At 43.2% G+C, this 22537-nt stretch overlaps 1 protein-coding gene across 2 annotated transcripts in view; it reads left to right on the top strand.

The window, feature by feature from the left end:
• Positions 1–22537, top strand: part of ints9 (integrator complex subunit 9) — a 315943-nt gene that overhangs the window by 215485 nt on the left and 77921 nt on the right. For both annotated transcript variants that reach the window (XM_051919331.1, XM_051919332.1), the window contains exon 11: positions 1449–1509. In XM_051919331.1, coding sequence (XP_051775291.1) covers positions 1449–1509 — 61 coding nt within the window. The remainder of the gene's footprint in view (positions 1–1448; positions 1510–22537) is intronic.

Below are 22537 nucleotides of genomic sequence, written 5' to 3'. Positions count from 1 at the left end.
TGGGCATTTCTTTTCTCATCATTCTTTTCTCTGTGTTTCAGTATGGTATACACAGACAAATTCTTTGGCAGAGTGTTTGTCCAGTTTCTCACACAGTCATCCTTTCTCCATTTAAATTGGTTGCAAGTGTTATATCTATATTGCTAACACTTATTACTTGCCACTAGTGAGTATAAATACAAATTAAAGGAGCCTCGCATGATTGTAATCCAATTATTTCTTACCATTTTGAAACAAGTGTCAATAATTTTGTTCAGTCCATTTCTGGAGTTCTGCTTTTTTGTATTGTTCCAATGTAAACAAAATTAATAAACATGTAAATACCAAAGTATTTGTAATTGCAGATATTTTCTTGGAGAAGTGATTGCCAGCGTTTCTGGCCATGATTGTATTTGTAAAATTGGTATGGTGAGAGAACAAAGTTATTTTTTTCTTTGACAAAAATAACCTTCAGTTGTGTAGTAGGAAAAAATAAACCACTTAAAAAGACCAATAGTATGATTATTCAATGTAAGCCTATGCAAGCACACACACTGCATTTAAAAAAAAACCAAATATGACGTTTATTTGAATGTTAAATTATAAGGACAGTGAATCACTTAAAAATAACATTGAAGTGTTATTTGCAATAAGGCAAAATACGGGAAGGAGCAACTGAATTGCCATTCTAAAGGGTGACATTTCTGTGGGTTGTATGGCAAGAAACTGTCACAACTCAACTTTGGGTGTGCCATTTGTCTAGCACTGTTATCCTGCCATTTGCGTGTGAATATACCTTTCAAAACTACTTTCAGCAGTATCTTCTCTTTTTTTAAATTGCTTAGCAATTGTGAGTAGCAGTTTATATTTAAACAATATCTTTGTTACTGCATTTCACTCTCAAAAGACATTTGTGTCTGGCTTCATTATTGAATCTCATGTTTTTCATTGACTTTTAGCCTCACACCCGTGATTTTTCTTGTTCCTTTTTTTTTTTTTTTTTTTTTTTTTTTAAACTTGTTTTAGTTAGTCATTTTATGACCTACTGCCTCCTGATCTATTATTTTGTCTTTAAATTTGTCATTTTATAAGTTTATTTTAATCCTTTGTTCTCCAGGATTTTTTTTTCCTAATCTGTCACTGCATGTTTTGCATTCCTGCTTGAAATCCTCCAGTATTCTCCATCAGTTTTGGAGGTAAAGTTTTAAACGTGTTGGTATTTGGCATTTGCACCACCCGCCAGACAAGAATTGTTTGAGATTCAAAAATAACTGTAAAATCTAATAATTTTAAACGCTGTCACTATTGAGTTAAATCTTTCACAAAAGTATTTATCATATACTCTGTTTCCAGATTTGTTCCCAAACTATTTTATATTTTCTGCCTAGACATTTGTGTAGTCTTTTAATATTGTATGTTCCATAGTACTTGAGACTTAAATTGACTAGATGATTTCTTTTCCTGTTTAGGCTTTGTCAAAGTAAACAATCAAAAGTGTATCTTCCAGAACCTCCTTTCCCTCATGCTGAGGTAAAAGTGTGTTTTGTTTCTTAATTTACATATAACTGTACTTCAGCTTTCCTTGTTTATGTTACATGTTTAATTTTGGTCATTTTTTTGTCATTGTGCATAATATTATACAGTTCACAAATTGGAATAGAATAATGAGTAATATCAACATTGATACCATATTCAATCCATCTTGCTTTTCATCAGTTATTACTGTAATTATTTTTATAATTATTGAGTATTTGTTTTCACAGACACTGTCCAAGTGAAATATTCATGAATATGCTTTAGCACAGAAACGTAGTAGGCCTCACTTTTTACATTATCCAGTCCTTTTATATGCAGTTTATAAATTAAGGGACATTTTTATCTGTCCACCTGTACAGTTCCTGTGAAGTACTCTTACTTGAAGGAGAGATACAATATTGGAAAACCTTTAAGGAGGTCAACTTAAATGTAAAAAAGAAAAATGGACTTTTCCAGGCTAAGATTTGTTTAGCAAGAGAGAAGAACTGTGTATAGTCAAGATCTATTAATAAGAAAACTGTCCAACAAAGTGTTTTGAAGATTTTGGTGAATTTTCCATGCAATGTGGATCTGTAGTCAGTTGTCTGGGTCAGTCCGAGAGATGTAAGCAGTCTTCATAACTGGTCATAAAAGTCTTTTGTCTATGTAAACCATGTTTAAATGTGGTCAAATTTAGCATCAGTTTAACTTCCCATTCCTTCTTCTCTTGCTGTGTTCTGAAGTTGTGACTCTAAAGTCCTTCTCACAGTGTCCATGGCTGTTGAAATGAGCTCCTACAGGAACATCCCTATTTCCATGCTTAATGTGGAACCTGTATAAATTCATTCTTTGGCGGAGTGTTTGTCCAGTTTCTCTCTGGGGTCTTCCTGTAGTTTGTAACTTTGAAAAAGAACTTCAGCCAATGCTACATAATGATGACATGCTGAGATGTATTCCCAGAACCTCCCCTCCTCGCCTACAGACAACCACCAAACCTGCAGCAACTAATTGTCTGAAGCTTCCTGAGTGAACCAACAGATAATGGTACATCTCCCTGATAACAGAAAAGATGTAAAACGTGTGCTCATATTGTTATAGAACATTGCCAACGAGAACACCACATAAAGGCATCATTTTCCTGTAGATCATCTAATGTGGTCTATCTAATTCTTTTTATGAAATGTCCCAACACTGCACTCTGCGTGGGACAAACTGAACAAGTACTGTGCCACAGAATGAATTTACACAGGTTCCACATTCAGCATGGCAATAGGGATGTTACCATTGGAGCTCATTTTAGTAGCCATATACACTGTGAGAAGGGCTTTAACACTAGAATCCATGAAGCCTACGAAAAAAATCATAATGCCAGGCCACCTTAAATTCCTTTGCACCTCTTCATCAGCGTCTTTGTTTTGCAAATGTGTCAATCAGCACAAGAAGCAAGCAGCTTCCTATCCCATCCCCAACCAACGCAGGTGAAGTTCTCCCAGCTTGTCTGTGTATCTGGGTGTGAGGTGTCTGGAATTGTAATGGGTAAATAATATGTTGTTATTTGGAATACATGCATTTCATTTGTGTTATGTTTCTACAATGATCTAGGTAAATTTTGGATGAGGCCAGAAATGTTGGACACATAGCTAAAACAGAAACTTTTCATGTTATAGTAGCAATGAGAAAATGTTGAAGTGAAATGTATAATGTGTAAAGACTGAAGTCCAAATATCAAATAAACACTTTCACAAAAGGTATAACAAAATAAGTGTGCTTTTATTCAAGAATATTATAGAAATATTAATATTAAAGAAATATTAAAGAGTAAAAAAATCATTTGATTTACATGTTGCTGTCTGCTATTTACATTTCTGCTTGGCTGGTGTAAAGGGTAAGAACTGCTGCCTCGTAATCAAAAGATTGTGGATTCAAGTCTGGGCTTTCCCCATTTTGAGTAGTGAGTTGCTATTATTATTACTGTTACATAATAAAAACTTGCATTTCATTTGATTCTGTAACACCCGGTGTAAATTTTTGCTACCTATAAAGGATATCACTGCAGGGACATAAGAAGACACACACATGGTATCTTGTTGTCACTTAAATTTTTTGTTATTCATTTTTATTCTTAAATTAAAGCACACTTGTTTCAGTATACCTTTGCGAAAGTGTTTATTTTATATTCCAGTAACCACTTGAATGACATCAAATCTGTCGCTGCCTCTCTCACGCATAAACACACACATCCATGCATGAAAACATTTAATTTCATTTCAAAAAACATTTGAAAACACTATGTCATTTAAATATGAGTTGTCATTAGAACATGTTTTTTCCATTCTTGCTCAATCTCCGTGTTATGGTGTATGGTACTGAGAGTGCAGACAGACTTCTTCTTCTTTAGATCTGCCAGATCTAAATACTATCATGGAAAAGCAGATTGTCTTGTTCCATATCTTCCTGTCCTCTGTATCTTGCTCTGTTACACATCCATAAACCTTCTCTTAGGCCTTCCTCTTTTCCTCTTGCCTGGCAGCTCTATCCTTAACATCCCTTTCCCAGCATACCCAGCATCTCTCCATTGCACATGTCCAAACCAACGCAAATTCGCCTCTCTGACTTTGTCTCCCAACCGTCCAACCTGAGCCGACCCTTTAATGTACTCATTTCTATTCCTGGCCATTCTCATTACACCCAATGAAAATCTTAATATCTTTAAATCTGCCACCTCCAGCTTTCTCCTGCTTTCTGGTCAGTGCAACCGTCTCCAACCTAAATAATGAAGCTGGTCTCACTAGCATCCTATAGACCTTCCCTTTCACTCTTGCTGATACCCATCTGTCACAAATTACTACTGACACTCTTCTCCACCCATTTGACCCTGCCTGCACTCTCTTTTTCACCTCTCTTCTATAATCCCGGTTACTCTGTACTATTGATTCCAAGTATTTAAACTCATCTACCTTTGCCAACTGTACTCCCTGCATCCTCACCAATCCACTGACCTTCCTCTCATTCACAGACATGTATTCTATCTTGTTCCTACTGACTTTCATTCCTCTCCTCTCTAGAGCATATCTCCACCTCTCCAGGGTCTCCTCAACCTGCTTCCTACTTTTGCCACAGATCATAATGTCATCAGCAAACATCATAGTCCAAGGGGATTCCTGTCTAATCTCATCTGTCAACCTGTCTATCATTACTGCAAATAAGAAAGGGCTTAGAGCCGATCACTGATGTAATCCCACCTCTGCCTTGAATGTATCCATCATTCCTACTGCGGACCTCACCACTAACTTTTACATGCTTCTCTGCACTCCCGACTTCCTCATACAACACCACAACTCCTCTCGAGGCACCCTGTCATATACTTTCATCAGGTCCACAAAGACATAATGCAACTCCTTCTGGCCTTCTCTATACTTCTCCATCAACACCTTCAGAGCAAAGATCGCATCTGTGGTGCTCTTTCTCGGCTTGAAACCATACTGCTGCTTACTAATCATCACCTCCCTTCTTAACCTAGCTTCTACTACTCTTTCCCATAACTTCATGCTGTGGCTCGTCTTTTTTATCCCCCTGTAGTTTCTATAGCTGTGCACATCCCCCTTATTCTTAAAAATCAAGACCGGTACACATCATCTCCACTCCTCAGGCATCCTCTCACTTTCCAAGATTCCATTAAAGAATCTGGTTACAAAATCCACTGCCATCTCTCCTAAACACCTCCATGCTTCCACAGGTATGTCATCTGGACCAACGGCCTTTCCATTCTTCATCCTCTTCATAGCTGTCATTACTTCCTCCTTGCTAATCCATTGCACTTCCTGCTTCACTATCTCCACATCATCTAACCTTTTCTCTCTCTCTTAATTCATCGGCCTCTCAAAGTACTCTTTCCATCTGCTGAACACACCCTCCTCGCTTGTAAGTATGTTTCCATCTTTATCCTTTATCACTTGTGATAGACTGCTGGTAGCTCAACCCAGCTGGGACGCCCCTGAAATGGAAGGATGCGGGAAGGCAGCTACTTGCCAACACTGCCTCTCCCAAAATACTAGGTGGCAGCTCCCCTGGAGTGTAGCGGTGCCCTGGATTCCCACAGGGCATCCTGGTACCTGGAGTTCAGTTTCTCAGCCCTGTTGGGTGCCGTGGGTGCCACCAGGGGGAGCTGTCAAAGGACCTGGGGACTCATCCTTTCGAAATACGAGGAAGTCATGAGGACAGAAGCCCCAGAGTACTTCCGGGCTGAAAAAAAAAGCCAGTTCCGGATCATGTATTATTTAAAGGACTGATGGGAACACAGCAGGCGAGCCAGAGTTGGGAGGTGTGAAGGAGAGAATTGCATTGATTTATTGGTTGTTTGTGTTATAGTGGATGTGGTGCTTAGGAAGCACTATTTAAAGAAGAAAAATATTAACATACTTCTGAGTGCTTTTACCCTGTGTCCAGAGTCTGTTGGGTTTAAGGGGCAACAGCGACCCCTAGCGTTCACACACTCTAATCTGCTGCACATCTTTCCCAGCTCAGTCCCTCTGGCTAGCCAATCAGTACAGGTAATTTTCGCCCTCCTTAGTGTCCAGCCTCTCATACAACTCATTATATGCGTTTTCTTTAGCCTTCACCACCTCCCTCTTCACCTTCTGCCTTATCTCCTTGTACTCTTATCTACTTTCTGCTTCACCATCCTCTTCCTCTGTATACACTCCTGTACTTCCCCATTCCACCACCAGGTTTCCTTTTCTTCCTTCCTCTGTCCCTTCTTGCTGTCATCCTTACTACTTCTACTGTGGTTGCCCAGCTGTCTTCTTACTCTTCACTGCCACCCTGTGCCAGTCTTACCTCCTCCCTAAACTCAACCTTGCAGTCTTCCTTTTTCAGCTTGCACCATTTGATCCTTGCCTCTGCCTTCACTCTCCTCCTCTTCTTGATTTCTGTCATCCTACAGACCACCATCCTATGCTGCCTAACTACACTTTCCCCTGCCACCACTTTGCAGTCTTCAATCTCCTTCAGATTGCCCCTCCTGCATAAGATATAATATACTTGTGTGCATCTTTCACCACTCTTGTACGTCCCCCTATGTTCCTCCCTCTTCTTAAAATACGTATTCACCATAGCCATACCCACCCTTTTCTCAAAATTCACTATCATCTGACTTTCTTCATTCCTCTCCTTTTCTCCTCTGTTCCCTTCACCACCAACATGTCCATTGAAATCAGCTCCAATCACCACTTTCTGTCCCTTGGGAACACTGTCCATCACTTCATCCAGCTCACTCCAGAAATCTTCTTTCTCACCCCCAACTTGCGAGGCATATGCACTAACAACATTCATCATCACACTTCCAATTTCCAGCTTCATAATCATTACTCTCTCTGACACTGTTTTCACTTCCAAAACATTCTTGACATAATGTTCCTTCAGAATAACCCCTACCCCATTTCTCTTCCTACCCACACTATGATAGAACAATTTAAATCCACTTCTGATCCACTACATTAACAATTTAAAATGATTTGGAGCTAGAGCTCCAAAGTCATTAGGATCAGTAAAACTACTAATTGGACGATTGCTTCTTCACATAATGTTTGTACACTCTCATCATCTAACAACTGCTGCCTTACTGTGGAATTAACAACCTTCCTTATAGTCCTAATTTGCCATTCCCACACCCTCCATAAGTGAAGCAGCTGCTGGGTTGAAGATCCATTTAATGCCTTTTGACAGCAGCCACTCCTGAATTGTTTTCTTTGTTTAGAGATTGAATAACTTCACGAAGCTCACATTCTGTACCAATAAAATTAAGCCGTTATTTCCATCCCATAGTCAAATATCTTTTAAAGTTTTTCTTTTTTTTTTCAGTTTCTATTAATTTATAATTGACTGCATAAAACATGTAGGTCTTTTCTTTTACATACTAAAGCAGGGGTGGACAAACTACGGCCCGCGGGCCAAATCCGGCCCTTTGGTCTTTTTAATCCGGCCCACCGAAGATTGGTACAAAATTGCCCAAATCAAATCATATCATAATTATGACTGCATTCATTTGACCTTGTCCTGTAATGCCTGGCATTCCACCAGGTGGCGCATCAGGCGCAGTGACACATTGACTTGATTTTGCGGAGCCCAGGCTACTCTCTGTTATTACTCTGCTGCTGCTCTGAACGCATCTGCAACAGTGAGTGGGCCAAAGAAAAGAAAAGTCAACAGTGAGTGCCGAGTGTTTAATAAGGAATGGACAACTAAATACTTTTTCACTGAAGTCTGGTCAAAGGCTGTATGTCTTATTTGCCAAGAATCCGTTGCAGTTTTAAAGGAATACAACATCAGCCGTCACTTTTCCACCAAGCATGCTAATTACGCTAACAACCAGTCAACGCAAGAACAGACGGCTACCGCTCAGAGGTTGGCAGCTAGTTTGCAGGCTCAGCAAAACACTTTTATCCGACAAACTGCCATCCAAGAATCAAGCACGAAGGCAAGTTATGTGCTGGCATTCAAATTAGCAAAGACCAGCAAGCCTTTCTCCAATGGGGAGTTTCTCAAAGAGTGTATGGTAGAGACAGCAGATATCTTGTGTCCTGAGCGCAAGAACAGATTTGAAAAAATTAGCTTATCACGTAGGACAGTGACTCGCCGTGTTGAGCTAATTGACGAAGACTTAGCTAGCAAGTTAAACAAAAAAGCGGAGTCATTTACATTATGTTCCTTGGCACTGGATGAAAGTAATGACATAAAGGACACTGCTAAGCTTTTAATTTTTATCAAAGGGATTAATGACAATTTTGAGATAACGGAGGAGTTTTTGGCCATGGAATCCCTAAAGGGGAAATCGCGGGGAGAGGACTTGTATGACAGCGTGTCGGGGGTCATAAATAGGCACAAGCTACCTTGGAGTACGCTCGCCAACATTACCACAGGTGGATCGCCAAATCTGACTGGAAAAAACGTTGGGTTGCTCAAAAGAATCCAGGAGAGGATGAAGGAGGACAACCCTGAGCTGGGGGTCATTTTCTTACACTGCCTAATCCACCAGGAAGCACTGTGTAAATCTGTATTGCAGCTTGACTACGTATTGAAGCCAGTTGTAAAACTCGTTAACTTTATTCGAGCGAAGGGACTTCAGCATCGTCAGTAAATTAAGTTTCTTGAAGAAACTGACGCTGATCAAAAGGGGCCTCATGTATAAACGGTGCGTATGCACAGAAATGCTGCGTACAAACGTTTCCACGCTGAAATTGCGATGTATAAAACCTAAACTTGGCGTAAAGCCACGCACATTTCCACGGTACCTCATACCCTGGCATACGCAATTTCTGTGCTCGGTTTTGCAGACTGGCGGCACCCAGCATCAAAGCAGTGCTGCTGTTCCTGTGTGGTCACCCTTTCTTTCTTAGATCCACATTCCTGACGCGGCTTTATAAATACACTGAAACTAACTGCATATTGTTTATTAGTGTAATGCATCTGATTGTAATTGACCTGCAGCAATATAATGGTCCAGGGAATAGCCGTAGTATTCCAAATACCATAACTGCTTTAGCGTTGTTACTCTCAATGCATCTTCTTCTTCTTTCAGCTGCTCCCATTAAAGGTTGCCACAGCAGATCATCTTTTTCTATATTACTCTCGCTGCACCACTCAGAGTATTTATATCACTGTATCTGACTGAGTGGGGAATCACAGAAGCAGCTAATTGGAAAGAGAATTATCGGTATACAGCATGAAGCAGACGCTGCCTGAGCCATGGCAAAACGTTTCAGAGACTTTCCTGTACGGACTTCGCGGTTTAGAAAAAGTTTAATCCCAAGAACTATAAACGCACTCAATCAGTCCATCAAGTGCTCCTTGTAGAACTGTTTGTACTTATGAGTACAATTACTTCACTGTAAACTTGCACTACAGTTATAATATTGCACAACCTGTGCCACTTTATAAAGCGCATATTTACATATGATGACGATATCATTTTTAAGATGAAATGCAGCAAAATATGTTGATTATATTATATAGATAAAACTTTAACTTCATGTAAATAATATGTATTGTTAATAATTAAACATGTGAGGACATGGTGCCGCAGCGCTAGCTAGTTCAGGGATTGTTCCTGCATTGCGCTGTATTCTTGCTGGGGCTGACACGACACTGGAAGGATAGACGGATAGAATAATTAAACATGTACTACGAAGATATTTCAATGTTTCTTAAAAGTTTTGAAGAATCGGCGTTCTAAGCTTACAAATGGCTTCACGTCTATTACAGAGCTGATTGTGTGGCGATTGGGTATTTGGAGGAAGAAAAGTAAGGACAGGAATTGGAGGTTAGTACGTTTGAAAGCGACAGTACTTCTGTAATAAATTATTTCATCGAAGGTCGTGCATGTCGCAGCAAGCCTCTTGCATGAGACATGAACAAGCACTGCGCCACCGTGTTCCCATATTTAATAACATGCTTTCATTCCTGTCATCATGAAAAAGATATCACATATACATCTCAGTATTTTAATTATTCAGAGAGCTGTAATATCACGAATGTAATGGATTATGTGTCCTGTCGGAGAAAGAGAAAGCCCGTATAAAAAGCAGGTAGTGATTCACACACAGAGCACATAGAAGATCAAATACAGAACAAAGCATTTAACGTGCTACTTTAGTTACAATGGGATTTGAGAAACTAGTAAATGAAACGATTTTAAGATGAAGTTTATGATGTTCTACTTTAATGGCAAAATAAACTACGTGATTAAAGTGGAAATTTTGAGATTAAAGTTGACATTTCATGCTTTTTTCCCCACAGTGTGCCTATTTTTTTTTTGTCTGTACCCTAATAAGCTTTCATATGACACTCAGACGGTGGGCTACAACTCACCTTTTCACAGCGACTTTGACATGTGACTTTTTTATTTTGGCACTGTGCGACTTTGACATGTGACTTTTTTATTTTGGCACTGTGCGACTTTGTGAACTTGATCTTTCGAGTTTCTCCGACACTCTGTCACTCGATCAACTTTCTTTTGTTGTTTATACCACTGTTTAACACTAGAATTACCAGAGCCTACGAAAAAACTCGTATATCCGGCCCACCTTAAATCGCTTCTTAAATCCGTTCACACCTCTCCGCCAGCATCCTTTGTCCTCTAAATGTGCTGATAAAAGACAAGCTGCCAGCAGCCGGCTATTCCATCCCCCCACCGACTTAGAACGTGAGCGAAGTTTTCCCAGCTCACGCATTGATTGTTTACCTGGGAGTGAAGTGGAGTTTTACAGTGGAAATAACAGATCATTATTCTAAAGTAATCTGTGTAAACACATTGTTAAAACAGAAACTTTTTCATATTTTAGTAATAAATGTTACAAAATGTAGTAGGCATAAACTATAGAATATATAAAGGCCGAGTTCCAAAGATCAAATAAACACTTTCACAAAAGCTTCAAGAATGACTCAACAGCTTCTGTGGCGTAGCGCGTTAAGATTTGCCTCTTAACGCAGAGCAGCATTTCCTTGCCTCACAGACCTGAGTTCAATTCCCCGCTGGGGATGAAGTGTTGCTTTTTTTTTCTTTTCTTTTAAACCTCAAACGGACATAAAATTTATACATTGGTATGCACTGTCAGTTACTGAGATCGTTATATTTTCATGTGGGATGCTCCTTTTCAAATATTTTTTTAACAATTGAGACTGCAATTAACAGGAACAACTGTCCTTATAACTTATTTTTAAGATCCATAACACACAGCCAGACAGAGCACTGCGTAATAGAGAGACAGACAGGCAGAGAAGTCACTAGATATAGAAATAAACAGGGAAGCCACGTGTACTGAAAGAACAAAAGAACAACATGTGCGTTGTCCCTGACTCTCTAAGTAAGATCGGGGGAGGGGTGATGTTAGAGCGCCTGCGCTTATTCAGTGCAGCTGGGACAACGCACATGTTCTTTTTTTCTTTCAGTACACGTGGCTTCCCTGTTTATTTCTATATCTAGTGACTTCTCTGCCTGTCTGTCTCTCTATTACGCAGTGCTCTGTCTGGCTGTGTGTTATGGATCTTAAAAATAAGTTATAAGGACAGTTGTTCCTGTTAATTGCAGTCTCAATTGTTAAAAAAATATTTGAAAAGGAGCATCCCACATGAAAATATAACGATCTCAGTAACTGACAGTGCATACCAATGTATAAATTTTATGTCCGTTTGAGGTTTAAAAGAAAAGAAAAAAAAAGCAGCACTTCATCCCCAGCGGGGAATCGAACTCAGGTCTGTGAGGCAAGGAAAAGCTGCTCTGCGTTAAGAGGCAAATCTTAACGTGCTACGCCACAGAAGCTATTGAATCATTCTTGAAGCTTTTGTGAAAGTGTTTATTTGATCTTTGGAACTCGGGCTTTATATATTCTATAGTTTATGCCTACTACATTTTGTAACATTTATTACTAAAATATGAAAAAGTTTCTGTTTTAACAATGTGTTTACACAGATTACTTTAGAATAATGATCTGTTACCCCTCCTTTAACCGTCACCTTATCGTGGTGGAGGGGTTTGCGTGTCCCAATGATCCTAGGAGCTCTGTTGTCCGGGGCTTTATGCCCCTGGTAGGGCCACCCAAGGCAAACTGGTCCTAGGTGAGGGATGAGACAAAGAACGGTTAAACAAACCTCCTATGAAGAAAAACCATTTTGGACGGCGTTTTCCCTTGCCCGGACGCAGGTCACCGGGGCCCCACTCTGGAGCCAGGCCTGGAGGTGGGGCTCGATGGCGAGCGCCTGGTGGCCGGGCCTGCACCCATGGGGCTCGGCCGGGCACAGCCCGAAGAGGCAACGTGGGTCCCCCTTCCCATGGGCTCACCACCTATGGGAGGGGCCAAGGAGGTCGGGTGCAGTGTGAGTTGGGTGGTGGCCGAAGGCGGGGACCTTGGCGGTCCGATCCTCGGCTACAGAAACTGGCTCTTGGGACGTGGAATGTCACCTCTCTGAAGGGGAAGGAGCCTGAGCTAGTGCGCGAAGTTGAGAGGTTCCGGCTAGATATAGTCGGGCTCACCTCGACGCACAGCTTGGACTCTGGAACCAATCTCCTTGAGAGGGGCTGGACTCTCTACCACTCTGGAGTTGCCCCCGGTGAGAGGCGCCGAGCAGGTGTCGGTATACTTATTGCCCCCCAACTTGGAGCCTGTACATTGGGGTTTACCCCGGTGGACGAGAGGGTAGCCTCCCTTCGCCTTCGGGTGGGGGGGACGGGTCCTAACTGTTGTTTGTGCGTATGCACCGAACAGCAGTTCGGAGTACCCACCCTTTTTGGAGTCCCTGGAGGGGGTGCTAGAGGGCATACCTTCTGGGGACTCCCTCGTTCTGCTGGGAGACTTCAATGCTCACGTGGGCAATGACAGTGAGACCTGGAAGGGCGTGATTGGGAGGAATGGCCCCCCTGATCTGAACCCGAGCGGTGTTTTGTTATTGGACTTCTGTGCTCGTCACGGATTGTCCATAACGAACACCATGTTCAAGCATAGGGGTGTTCATATGTGCACTTGGCACCAGGACACCCTAGGCCTCAGTTCGATGATCGACTTTGTGGTCGTGTCGTCGGACTTGCGGCCACATGTCTTGGACAGTCGGGTGAAGAGAGGGGCGGAGCTGTCAACTGATCACCACCTGGTGGTGAGTTGGCTTCGATGGTGGGGGAGGATGCCGGTCAGGCGTGGTAGGCCCAAACGTGTTGTGAGGGTCTGCTGGGAACGTCTGGCAGAGCCCCCTGTCAGAAGTAGCTTCAACTCCCACCTCCGGCAGAACTTCGACCACATCCCGAGGGAGGTGGGGGACATTGAGTCCGAATGGGCCATGTTCCGTGCCTCTATTGTTGAGGCAGCTGACCGGAGCTGTGGCCGTAAGGTGGTCGGTGCCTGTCGTGGTGGCAATCCCCGAACCCGCTGGTGGACACCGGCGGTGAAGGATGCCGTCAAGCTGAAGAAGGAGTCCTACAGGACCCTTTTGTCCTGTGGGACCCCGGAGGCAGCTGATAGGTACCGGCAGGCCAAGCGGAATGCGGCTTTGGTGGTTGCTGAGGCAAAAACTCGGGCGTGGGAGGAGTTTGGGGAGGCCATGGAGAATGACTTTCGGACGGCTTCGAGGAGATTCTGGTCCACCATCCGGCGTCTCAGGAAGGGGAAGCAGTGCAGTGTCAACACTGTATATGGTGGGGATGGTGCGCTGCTGACCTCGACTCGGGACGTTGTGGGTCGGTGGGGGGAATACTTTGAAGACCTCCTCAATCCCATTAACATGCCTTCCAATGAGGAAGCAGAGCCTGGGGACTCAGAGGTGGGCTCCCCCATCTCTGGGACTGAGGTCACCGAGGTGGTCAACAAACTCCTTGGTGGCAGGGCCCCGGGGGTGGATGAGATACGCCCGGAGTTCCTCAAGGCTCTGGATGTTGTAGGACTGTCTTGGCTGACACGCCTCTGCAACATCGCATGGACATCAGGGACAGTGCCTCTGGATTGGCAGACCGGGGTGGTGGTCCCCCTCTTTAAGAAGGGGGATCGGAGGGTGTGTTCCAACTACAGAGGGATCACACTCCTCAGCCTCCCTGGAAAAGTCTATTCAGGGGTCCTGGAGAGGAGGGTCCGTCGGATAGTCGAGCCTCGGATTCAGGAGGAACAGTGTGGTTTTCGTCCTGGTCGCGGAACTGTGGACCAGCTCTATACCCTTAGCAGGGTCCTGGAGGGTGCATGGGAGTTTGCCCAACCAGTCTACATGTGTTTTGTGGACTTAGAAAAGGCATTCGACCGTGTCCCTCGGGGAATCCTGTGGGGAGTACTCCGAGAGTATGGGGTACCGGCCCCCCTGATAAGGGCTGTTCAGTCCCTGTACGATCAGTGCCAGAGCTTGGTCCGCATTGCCGGCAGTAAGTCGAACCCGTTTCCAGTGAGAGTTGGACTCCGCCAGGGCTGCCCTTTGTCACCGATTCTGTTCATAACTTTTATGGACAGAATTTCTAGGCGCAGCCAGGGTGTTGAGGGGGTCCGGTTTGGTGGGCTCAGGATTGGGTCACTGCTTTTTGCAGATGATGTTGTCCTGTTTGCTTCATCAGGCCGTGATCTTCAGCTCTCTCTGGATCGGTTCGCAGCCGAGTGTGAAGCGGCTGGGATGAGAATCAGCACCTCCAAATCCGAGACCATGGTCCTCAACCGGAAAAGGGTGGAGTGCCCTCTCAGGGTTGGTAGCGAGATCCTGCCCCAAGTGGAGGAGTTCAAGTATCTCGGGGTCTTGTTCACGAGTGAGGGAAGAATGGAGCGTGAGATCGACAGGCGGATCGGTGCGGCATCCGCAGTAATGCGGGCGTTGCATCGATCTGTCGTGGTGAAAAAGGAGCTGAGCCGCAAGGCGAAGCTCTCAATTTACCAGTCGATCTATGTTCCTACCCTCACCTATAGTCATGAGCTATGGGTAGTGACCGAAAGAACGAGATCGCGAATACAAGCGGCTGAAATGAGTTTCCTCCGCAGGGTGTCTGGGCTTTCCCTTAAAGATAGGGTGAGAAGCTCAGTCATCCGGGAGGGGCTCAGAGTAGAGCCGCTGCTCCTCCGCATCGAGAGGAGTCAGATGAGGTGGCTCGGGCATCTGATCAGGATGCCTCCTGGACGCCTCCCTGGTGAGGTGTTCCAGGCACGTCCAACCGGGAGGAGGCCCCGGGGAAGACCCAGGACACGCTGGAGGGACTATGTCTCTCGACTGGCCTGGGAACGCCTTGGGATTCTCCCGGAAGAGCTAGAAGAAGTGGCCGGGGAGAGGGAAGTCTGGGCATCTCTGCTCAAGCTGCTGCCCCCGCGACCCGACCTCGGATAAGCGGAAGAGGATGGATGGATGGATGGATGGATGGATGGATAATGATCTGTTATTTCCACTGTAAAACTCCACTTCACTCCCAGGTAAACAATCAATGCGTGAGCTGGGAAAACTTCGCTCACGTTCTAAGTCGGTGGGGGGATGGAATAGCCGGCTGCTGGCAGCTTGTCTTTTATCAGCACATTTAGAGGACAAAGGATGCTGGCAGAGAGGTGTGAACGGATTTAAGAAGCGATTTAAGGTGGGCCGGATATACGAGTTTTTTCGTAGGCTCTGGTAATTCTAGTGTTAAACCAACAAATAGTACGTTTTTCCTTTGCCTCCACTTGGTATTCGCTGAAATTCTTATATTTTCCCCCGGGCATTTCCTATTGTCTTTTCACAGAAGGCTATTTATATTGATTTGCATATTCAAAGAGGCGTAATTCTGCGAGGAGTTGGGGCGGGACAGAAGGCGCGTGCACGTGCGTTACTTTTCACGCTGATCGAGATTTATGTAGCGGAAGAATGTGGAAGTTTGCGTACATACAGATTCCTGCATCTCAATTTTTCTATGCGTACACACATTTCCGCTTTTGTGCTTACGCCATGTTATAATGTGAGTTCTACGCACAGCGTTATATATGAGGCCCCAGGACATGCTTTACCACTCCAATGTCTGCTGGTTAAATTTGGGGAAACTATGTCAACGAGTGTGGGAGCTCAAACAGGAGATTATCTCATTTTTAGAGTTACTTGAGAAAGCTGATGATTTTCCTGAGCTGAGTGACACAGATTGGCTTTGTGATTTAGCTTTTGCTGTGGACATACTGACACACATGAATGAGCTGAACGTGAAGCTACAAGGGAAAGATCAGTTTGTGCATGAAAAGTACACAAACGTCACAGCCTTCAAAACCAAGCTAGCTTTATTCTCGAAGCAAATGTCAAACAACTCATTCGCTCATTTCCCCACACTGGCTACGCTGAAAGAGGCCCCTCGACTTGTGAAAAAATACAGGAAATCACTGGACGACCTGCATAGAGAATTCTGTGGTTGGTTCTTTGATTTTGGAAAAATTTACAAGTCACTTTAGCTGGTGTCATGTCCCTTCACACAGGACCGTGAAACGGCACCACAGGAGTTGCAGTTGGAACTTATTGATCTCCAATGTAACACCGTCTTAAAGGAGAAGTTCAACTCTCTTAAACTGGATGAGTTTTATGCTTCATTAAGTGCAGCCAAATTTCCAAACATCCAGAAGATGGCACAGAGGATGCTGGTGTTGTTTGGCTCTACGTATGTGTGTGAACAGACTTTTAGTGGTATGAACACCAACAAAGCACCCCACAGATCCCACTTGAGCTATGAACACCTCAGGTCTGTTCTGAGAATTGCCACAACAAAACTAACACCAGACTTCAATGCACTGGCAAAAAAGGGTGATCAACAACACTGTTCCCACTAAAAGTGAGTTTAAATATTAACACTGTAATGCCTTTTTTTATGTTTATGTTTGATATGCATGCATCTAGTGCTGACCCAGCCTGTCTATCAAATGTTAAAAGTCAATGTGGCCCATGAGCCAAAAAGTTTGCCCACCCCTGTACTAAACAGTGCAATAAAGCTTTCAGCTTCAGTGCCCATGCTTTGGGTCTTTTTACATTATACCAATGTGAATAATGATGAACAAACTGAGTTACAGTATCTGCAATCTCTTTAGAAGACACTGAATTAACTGAAATGTCCTTAACACTAGAATTACCAGGGCCTACGAAAAAACTCGTAGATCTGGCCCACCTTAAATCCCATCGCACCTCTCCGTCAGCATCTTTTGTCCTGTAAATGTGCCGATAAAGACAAGCAGCAAACAGCCTGCTATTCTATCCCCCCACCGCCTCAGAACGCACGCAGAGTTCTCCCAGCTGGAGTTTTAGAGTGGAAATAATAAATCATTATTTGGAACACATGCATTTCATGTGTGTTCCGTTTCTACAATAATCTGTGTAAACACATTGTTAAAACAGAAACGTTTTTCATATTTTAGTAGTAAATGACAAAATGTTGGCATAAACTATATAAAGTGTGAAGCCTGGAGTCCAACGATCAAATAAATGCTTTCAAAAAAGGTTCAAGGACAAGACAACAGCTTCCATGGCGCAGCAGTAAGATTTGCTGACTTGTAATCAAGAGTCTCCGGTTCGATCCCGACTGATTCCTGTATTTACCGTTTTCACTAGTGAGCTGCTCATAGATAGATACTTTATTAATCCCAAGGGGAAATTCACATACTCCAGCAGCAGCATACTGATAAAAAAACAATATTAAATTAAAGAGTGATTAAAATGCAGGTATAACGTTTACCAAACACCCCCCCTCCCCCGAGTGGAATTGAAGAGTCACATAGTGTGGGGGAGGAACAATCTCCTCAGTCTGTCAGTGGAGCAGGAAAGTGACGGCAGTCTGTCGCTGAAGCTGCTCCTCTGTCTGGAGATGATACTGTTCAGTGGATGCGGTGGATTCTCCATGATTGACAGGAGCCTGCTCAGCGCCTGTCGCTCTGCCACGGATGTCCAACTCTCCAGCTCCATGCCTACAATAGAGCCTGTCTTCCTCTCCAGTTTGTCCAGGCGTGAGGCCTCCCCAGCACACCACCGCATAGTAGAGGGCACTCGCCACAACCGTCTGATAGAACATCTGCAGCATCTTATTGCAGATGTTGAAAGATGCCAGCCTTCTAAGGAGGTATAGTCGGCTCTGTCCTCTCTTGCACAGAGCATCAGTATTGGCAGTCCAGTCCAATTTATCATCCAGCTGCACTCCCAGGTATTTATAGGTCTGCACACAGTCACCTCTGATGATCACGGGGTCCATGAGGGTCCTGGTCCTCCTAAAATCAACCACCAGCTCCTTGGTTTTGCTGGTGTTCAGTTGTAGGTGGTGTAGGTTCCTATACTCCTCCTCCTGCCCACTCCTGATGCAGCCCACGATAGCAGTGTTGTCAGCGAACTTTTGCACATGACAGGACTTGGAGTTGTATTGTTAAGTCCAATGTATATAGGCTGAACAAGACTGGAAAAAGTACAGTCCCCTGCGGCATTCCTGTGTTGCTGACCACAATGTCAGACCTGCAGTTCCCGAGACGTACATACTGAGGTCTGTCTGTAAGATAGTCCATGATCCATGCCACCAGGTATGAATCTACTCCCATCTCTGTCAGCTTGTCCCTAAGGAGCAGAGGTTGGATGGTGTTGAAGGCGCTAGAGAAGTCCAGAAACATAATTCTTACACCACCACCGCCTCTGTCCAAGTGGGAGAGGGATCGGTGTAGCATGTAGATGATGGCATCCTCCGTAGCAGCCGCTCCATGGTCTTCATCACGTGACGTAAGAGCGACAGGCCGGAAGTCATTCAACTCACTAGGACGTGATACCTTTGGGACTGGGGTGATGCGAGATGTTTTCCAAAGCCTTGGGACTCTCCCCTGTTCCAGGCTCAGGTTGAAGATGCGCTGTAGAGGATTCCCCAGCTCCAACACACAAGCCTTCAGCAGTCTTGGCGATACTCCATCTGGACCCACTTCTCTGCTGGCACGAAGTCTCCTCAGCTCTCTGCTTACCTGGGCTGCTGTAATTGTGGGTGGGGTGAAACTCTATCTTATGCTGGTATCAGCAGAAGGATGGGTGAAGGGTGCAGTACTCCGCGGTGAGAGTGGGTTAGGGTGGTCAAACCTGTTAAAGAAGTTGTTCATCTGGTTTGCTCTTTCCACGTCTCTCTCGATGGTGGCACCCCGCTTCGAGCAGCAGCCAGTGATGATCTTCATCCCATCCCACACTTCCTTCATGCGGGATGTTATGTTAATATATAATTTTAATATTATACAGTACACACATACATTTGGTTTGCGTCTGTAACAGACGGTGTACATTTATAGTACTTGTAAAAGTTACCTTTTTTTTTCACTTTTATTCTGTCAGTCACGATATATACTAACGCCCCATTCACCCAGAGATCTGACGCTGTTACTTTTTATCAGAAACTGGGAATAACTGTAGATGTGGTGTTTTGAGGCAGTGGAACTGGACATTCTCTGAGCTGGAGGGATAAAAGCTGACACACAAACGCTGGTGAATCTGGCTTCTTCGTATCTCACCGTCACTTGAATGTTTTTTTTTATTCAGTTTTATTCAGTGTTCCTGCTCACGCTGAATTAGTATGCACCTTATGGTCTATGATGTCAAAAAAAAAAAAAACAGACATGGGTATATATGACATTTGGAATTATTCATTTTATGACCTGTGTAGTACATTTCAGAAAACACTGTGGCACCGATGCAACATTATTCACATTCATTCGCATAACATCTTGCAGTTGTAATCAGTGACCACGTGTTTTTTTATTTTTTCCCCCCGATGTTGCCAGTCTCCATGTTGCTGTATGGTGGTGTTTCTTCTGTACTCCAGGACATGCAGAGGAAAGTATAGTACAGAGAGCAACAAAAGTGCAGAATATGGCCATCTCATTTTGTTATTTATGCCAAAATAAACTTATTGTCTGTCCAGACACTCAAACTGAACCCACAAATTTTTATTGCTTTCACAATGTTTCACTATACTATCTGCCTTTACAGCTAGTGTAGTAGCAGTAAGCTCAAATTGAGGTATGGTGAATGGCTTTATTGGTGACACTCTTGCCTTTGCCATGATATAAGCAGAATGCAGTTGACCCTGAAAATTCTTTTAAAGTAGATAGGTAACTGTGTTATAGCCCATTTCACTTGCATCTGTGAAATAATGCAGCTGAGCTGAGGCTGTCTGATGAAAGTTAAATGGCTTCACACATATGTCAACCATAATTTTGACAGCTGATAAAGATTTAATAACCAGTCAAGCCATTGTTTAGCTAGTATTTCAGGAATATTGTCATCCTATCCATAATTCATCCTGCATAACCCTTGCAGAATCTGCTTTACTGGAAGAATCAGTGGAGTCAAGATTCCTCTGGGATCGTAATTGGAACTAACCATAGAAACAATCCACCTTCTTGTAAGTGGTATTTGTGGAATAATAACTTTAAAACTTAGAACATCTGATTCTACACACCACTTTACTTCTAAAACACTTCCCACTGGAAGCACATCCTGTGCAAAGTCTAAATCTTTGACTTCAGTGGTTCTATGAAGATCCCACAGCTGGGTGATGAGGTTGTAGCCCCAAACAAATGTATAACCACTATGTACTCTTCTGTGTCCTTCACATAATTTTCAATCTGGCCACCAAAGCAGCCTTATTTAATCTGTAACCATCTATGTGATTCTGTTTTTTAACTGTTGCTATTATAATAGTCGAGTGAAAGATATAAGTTGCATTGAGTAAATACAACTGGAAAATATTTTTTGTGTCTTCATTTCGGGCTGTAAAGCAACAAAATATGACTTTATTTGAAGGGGGGGGGGGGGTGATTCATTTCCCACTGTACATATAATGGGTGAGAAGCAATCTTAGCTTACCTGTCCACAAAACTAACCAAATCTGTAAATTTAGCTTTCTGGCCACAACTTTCCTGCATGTCACAAGGAACACCTTCACTTTTCCCTCAGCTTGTGTGGGAGCTTAGAGACAATTGCCCGAATATTAGTTGGGCTATTCATTTCATCTAAGTTTTCTACACTGCAGGTGCTGTTAAAGCTTTCCCATCTTTTGATTTAATAACTGGCCAGTTCAAAGCCTTTTCAACACATGCTGTGGTAGTGCTGGGAGGCTAGGGATCTGCACTGGCAATCGGAAGGTTGCCGGTTCGAATCCCGTAAATGCCAATTGGTACTCTGCTCTGTTGGGCCCTTGAGCAAGGCCCTTAACCTGCAATTGCTGAGCGCTTTGAGTAGTGAGAAAAACACTATATAAATGCAAAGAATTATTATACCGAAAACCATTTTTTATTTTTGTTATGATATGGATTTTTTTGTATACCACAATACCGGTTTAAATAGCCTAAACAACGTTTAGATTGTGGCGCAGCGGGAAACTGTTTAAGGATGGACCTTTTTCACTGCTGCACCGCTAAACACGCATACAACGGAGTACATGCGTTAGTGGAGGTATTGAACGGTGAAAATGGACAGAGACCATTCCGAAAATGAAACTGAAGCTGTAGCAGACAGTAAAGTTGAACATGATGACACAAAAGAACTTTTGCTGAAAAAAGGAGCAGTGTCTGTTGTCTGGAGATACTTTGGTTTTAAAAGGTCAGATGTGGACCTAACAATTATTTACTGCAAAAGCTATCGAGCTAAAGTTGTTGTCAGGGGCGGCAACACGAGCAATTTGCTGCACCACCTTAGCCGCAAACATGCTTTGGAGTACCATGAATGTATGGAACTAAGATTGGCACCCTCCACGTCCTCGGGTAAAACTGAAAAAGCTAGAGGACACTCGAGTCCAACATCACTTGTAGACGCGTTTGCTAGAGGTACTGCCTATGACAAAAAAAAAGCAAGCAGTGGATCGAGATAACCAATGCCATTACAATCCATATAGCTAACGTGTCAGTGGACAGAGGTTAACATTAACAGAAAGTGTAGCTGGTTTACAAAAAATATTTGCTATTTATTTCTTTTCTAAGACATGTTCAGTGCAATATATATTTTACAAAATCTAAATGCCTCTTTGGATGGTTGAAAATATGTCAAAATTAAAGTTTAAGTTGTTTGCAATATTTGTTCAATTAAAAGGTTCTATATTTGACTGCAACTGTCATGCAGTGTGATTCCTTCTCTTCATTAGTGCCACCCCCTTGAAAACTATCACTTTATGGGGCCATGCAAACCTGTATTAATACTTGAGTGCACATTAAAAAATTTTTTTGTACAATGTACAATTCTCATGACAGTGGAATAGGTTATTCTTAGCCGGTAATTGCAGTGGAAAATGTGGTTAACATCCACCCATGCATGGGAAAAAAATATCGTTGAATACCATGAAACCGGTATAATTTTGAAAAATACTGTGATATAGAGTTTTGGTCATACCGCCAAGCACTATACTGTAGCAATAATTTATTAATTCACAAAGTTCTTATGTAGCAGTTACTTTGCCACCTTATAGCCTCTGTCTGGAATAGCATGCTGGCAACTGCGAATAAACATCTTGGGTTGTCCACTGGTATACTGCTCCAGGAAAAATAGCCTGTCTGTTACTTTCAGGTCTGTCCTCAATTCAATGCTCAAAATCCGT

This window comes from Erpetoichthys calabaricus, chromosome 15, assembly GCF_900747795.2.
Source record: "Erpetoichthys calabaricus chromosome 15, fErpCal1.3, whole genome shotgun sequence".
Taxonomy (NCBI): Eukaryota; Metazoa; Chordata; class Cladistia; order Polypteriformes; family Polypteridae; genus Erpetoichthys; species Erpetoichthys calabaricus.
The sequence above is the reverse complement of the archived record's forward strand: the minus strand, read 5'-3'. Positions and strand labels throughout refer to the sequence as shown.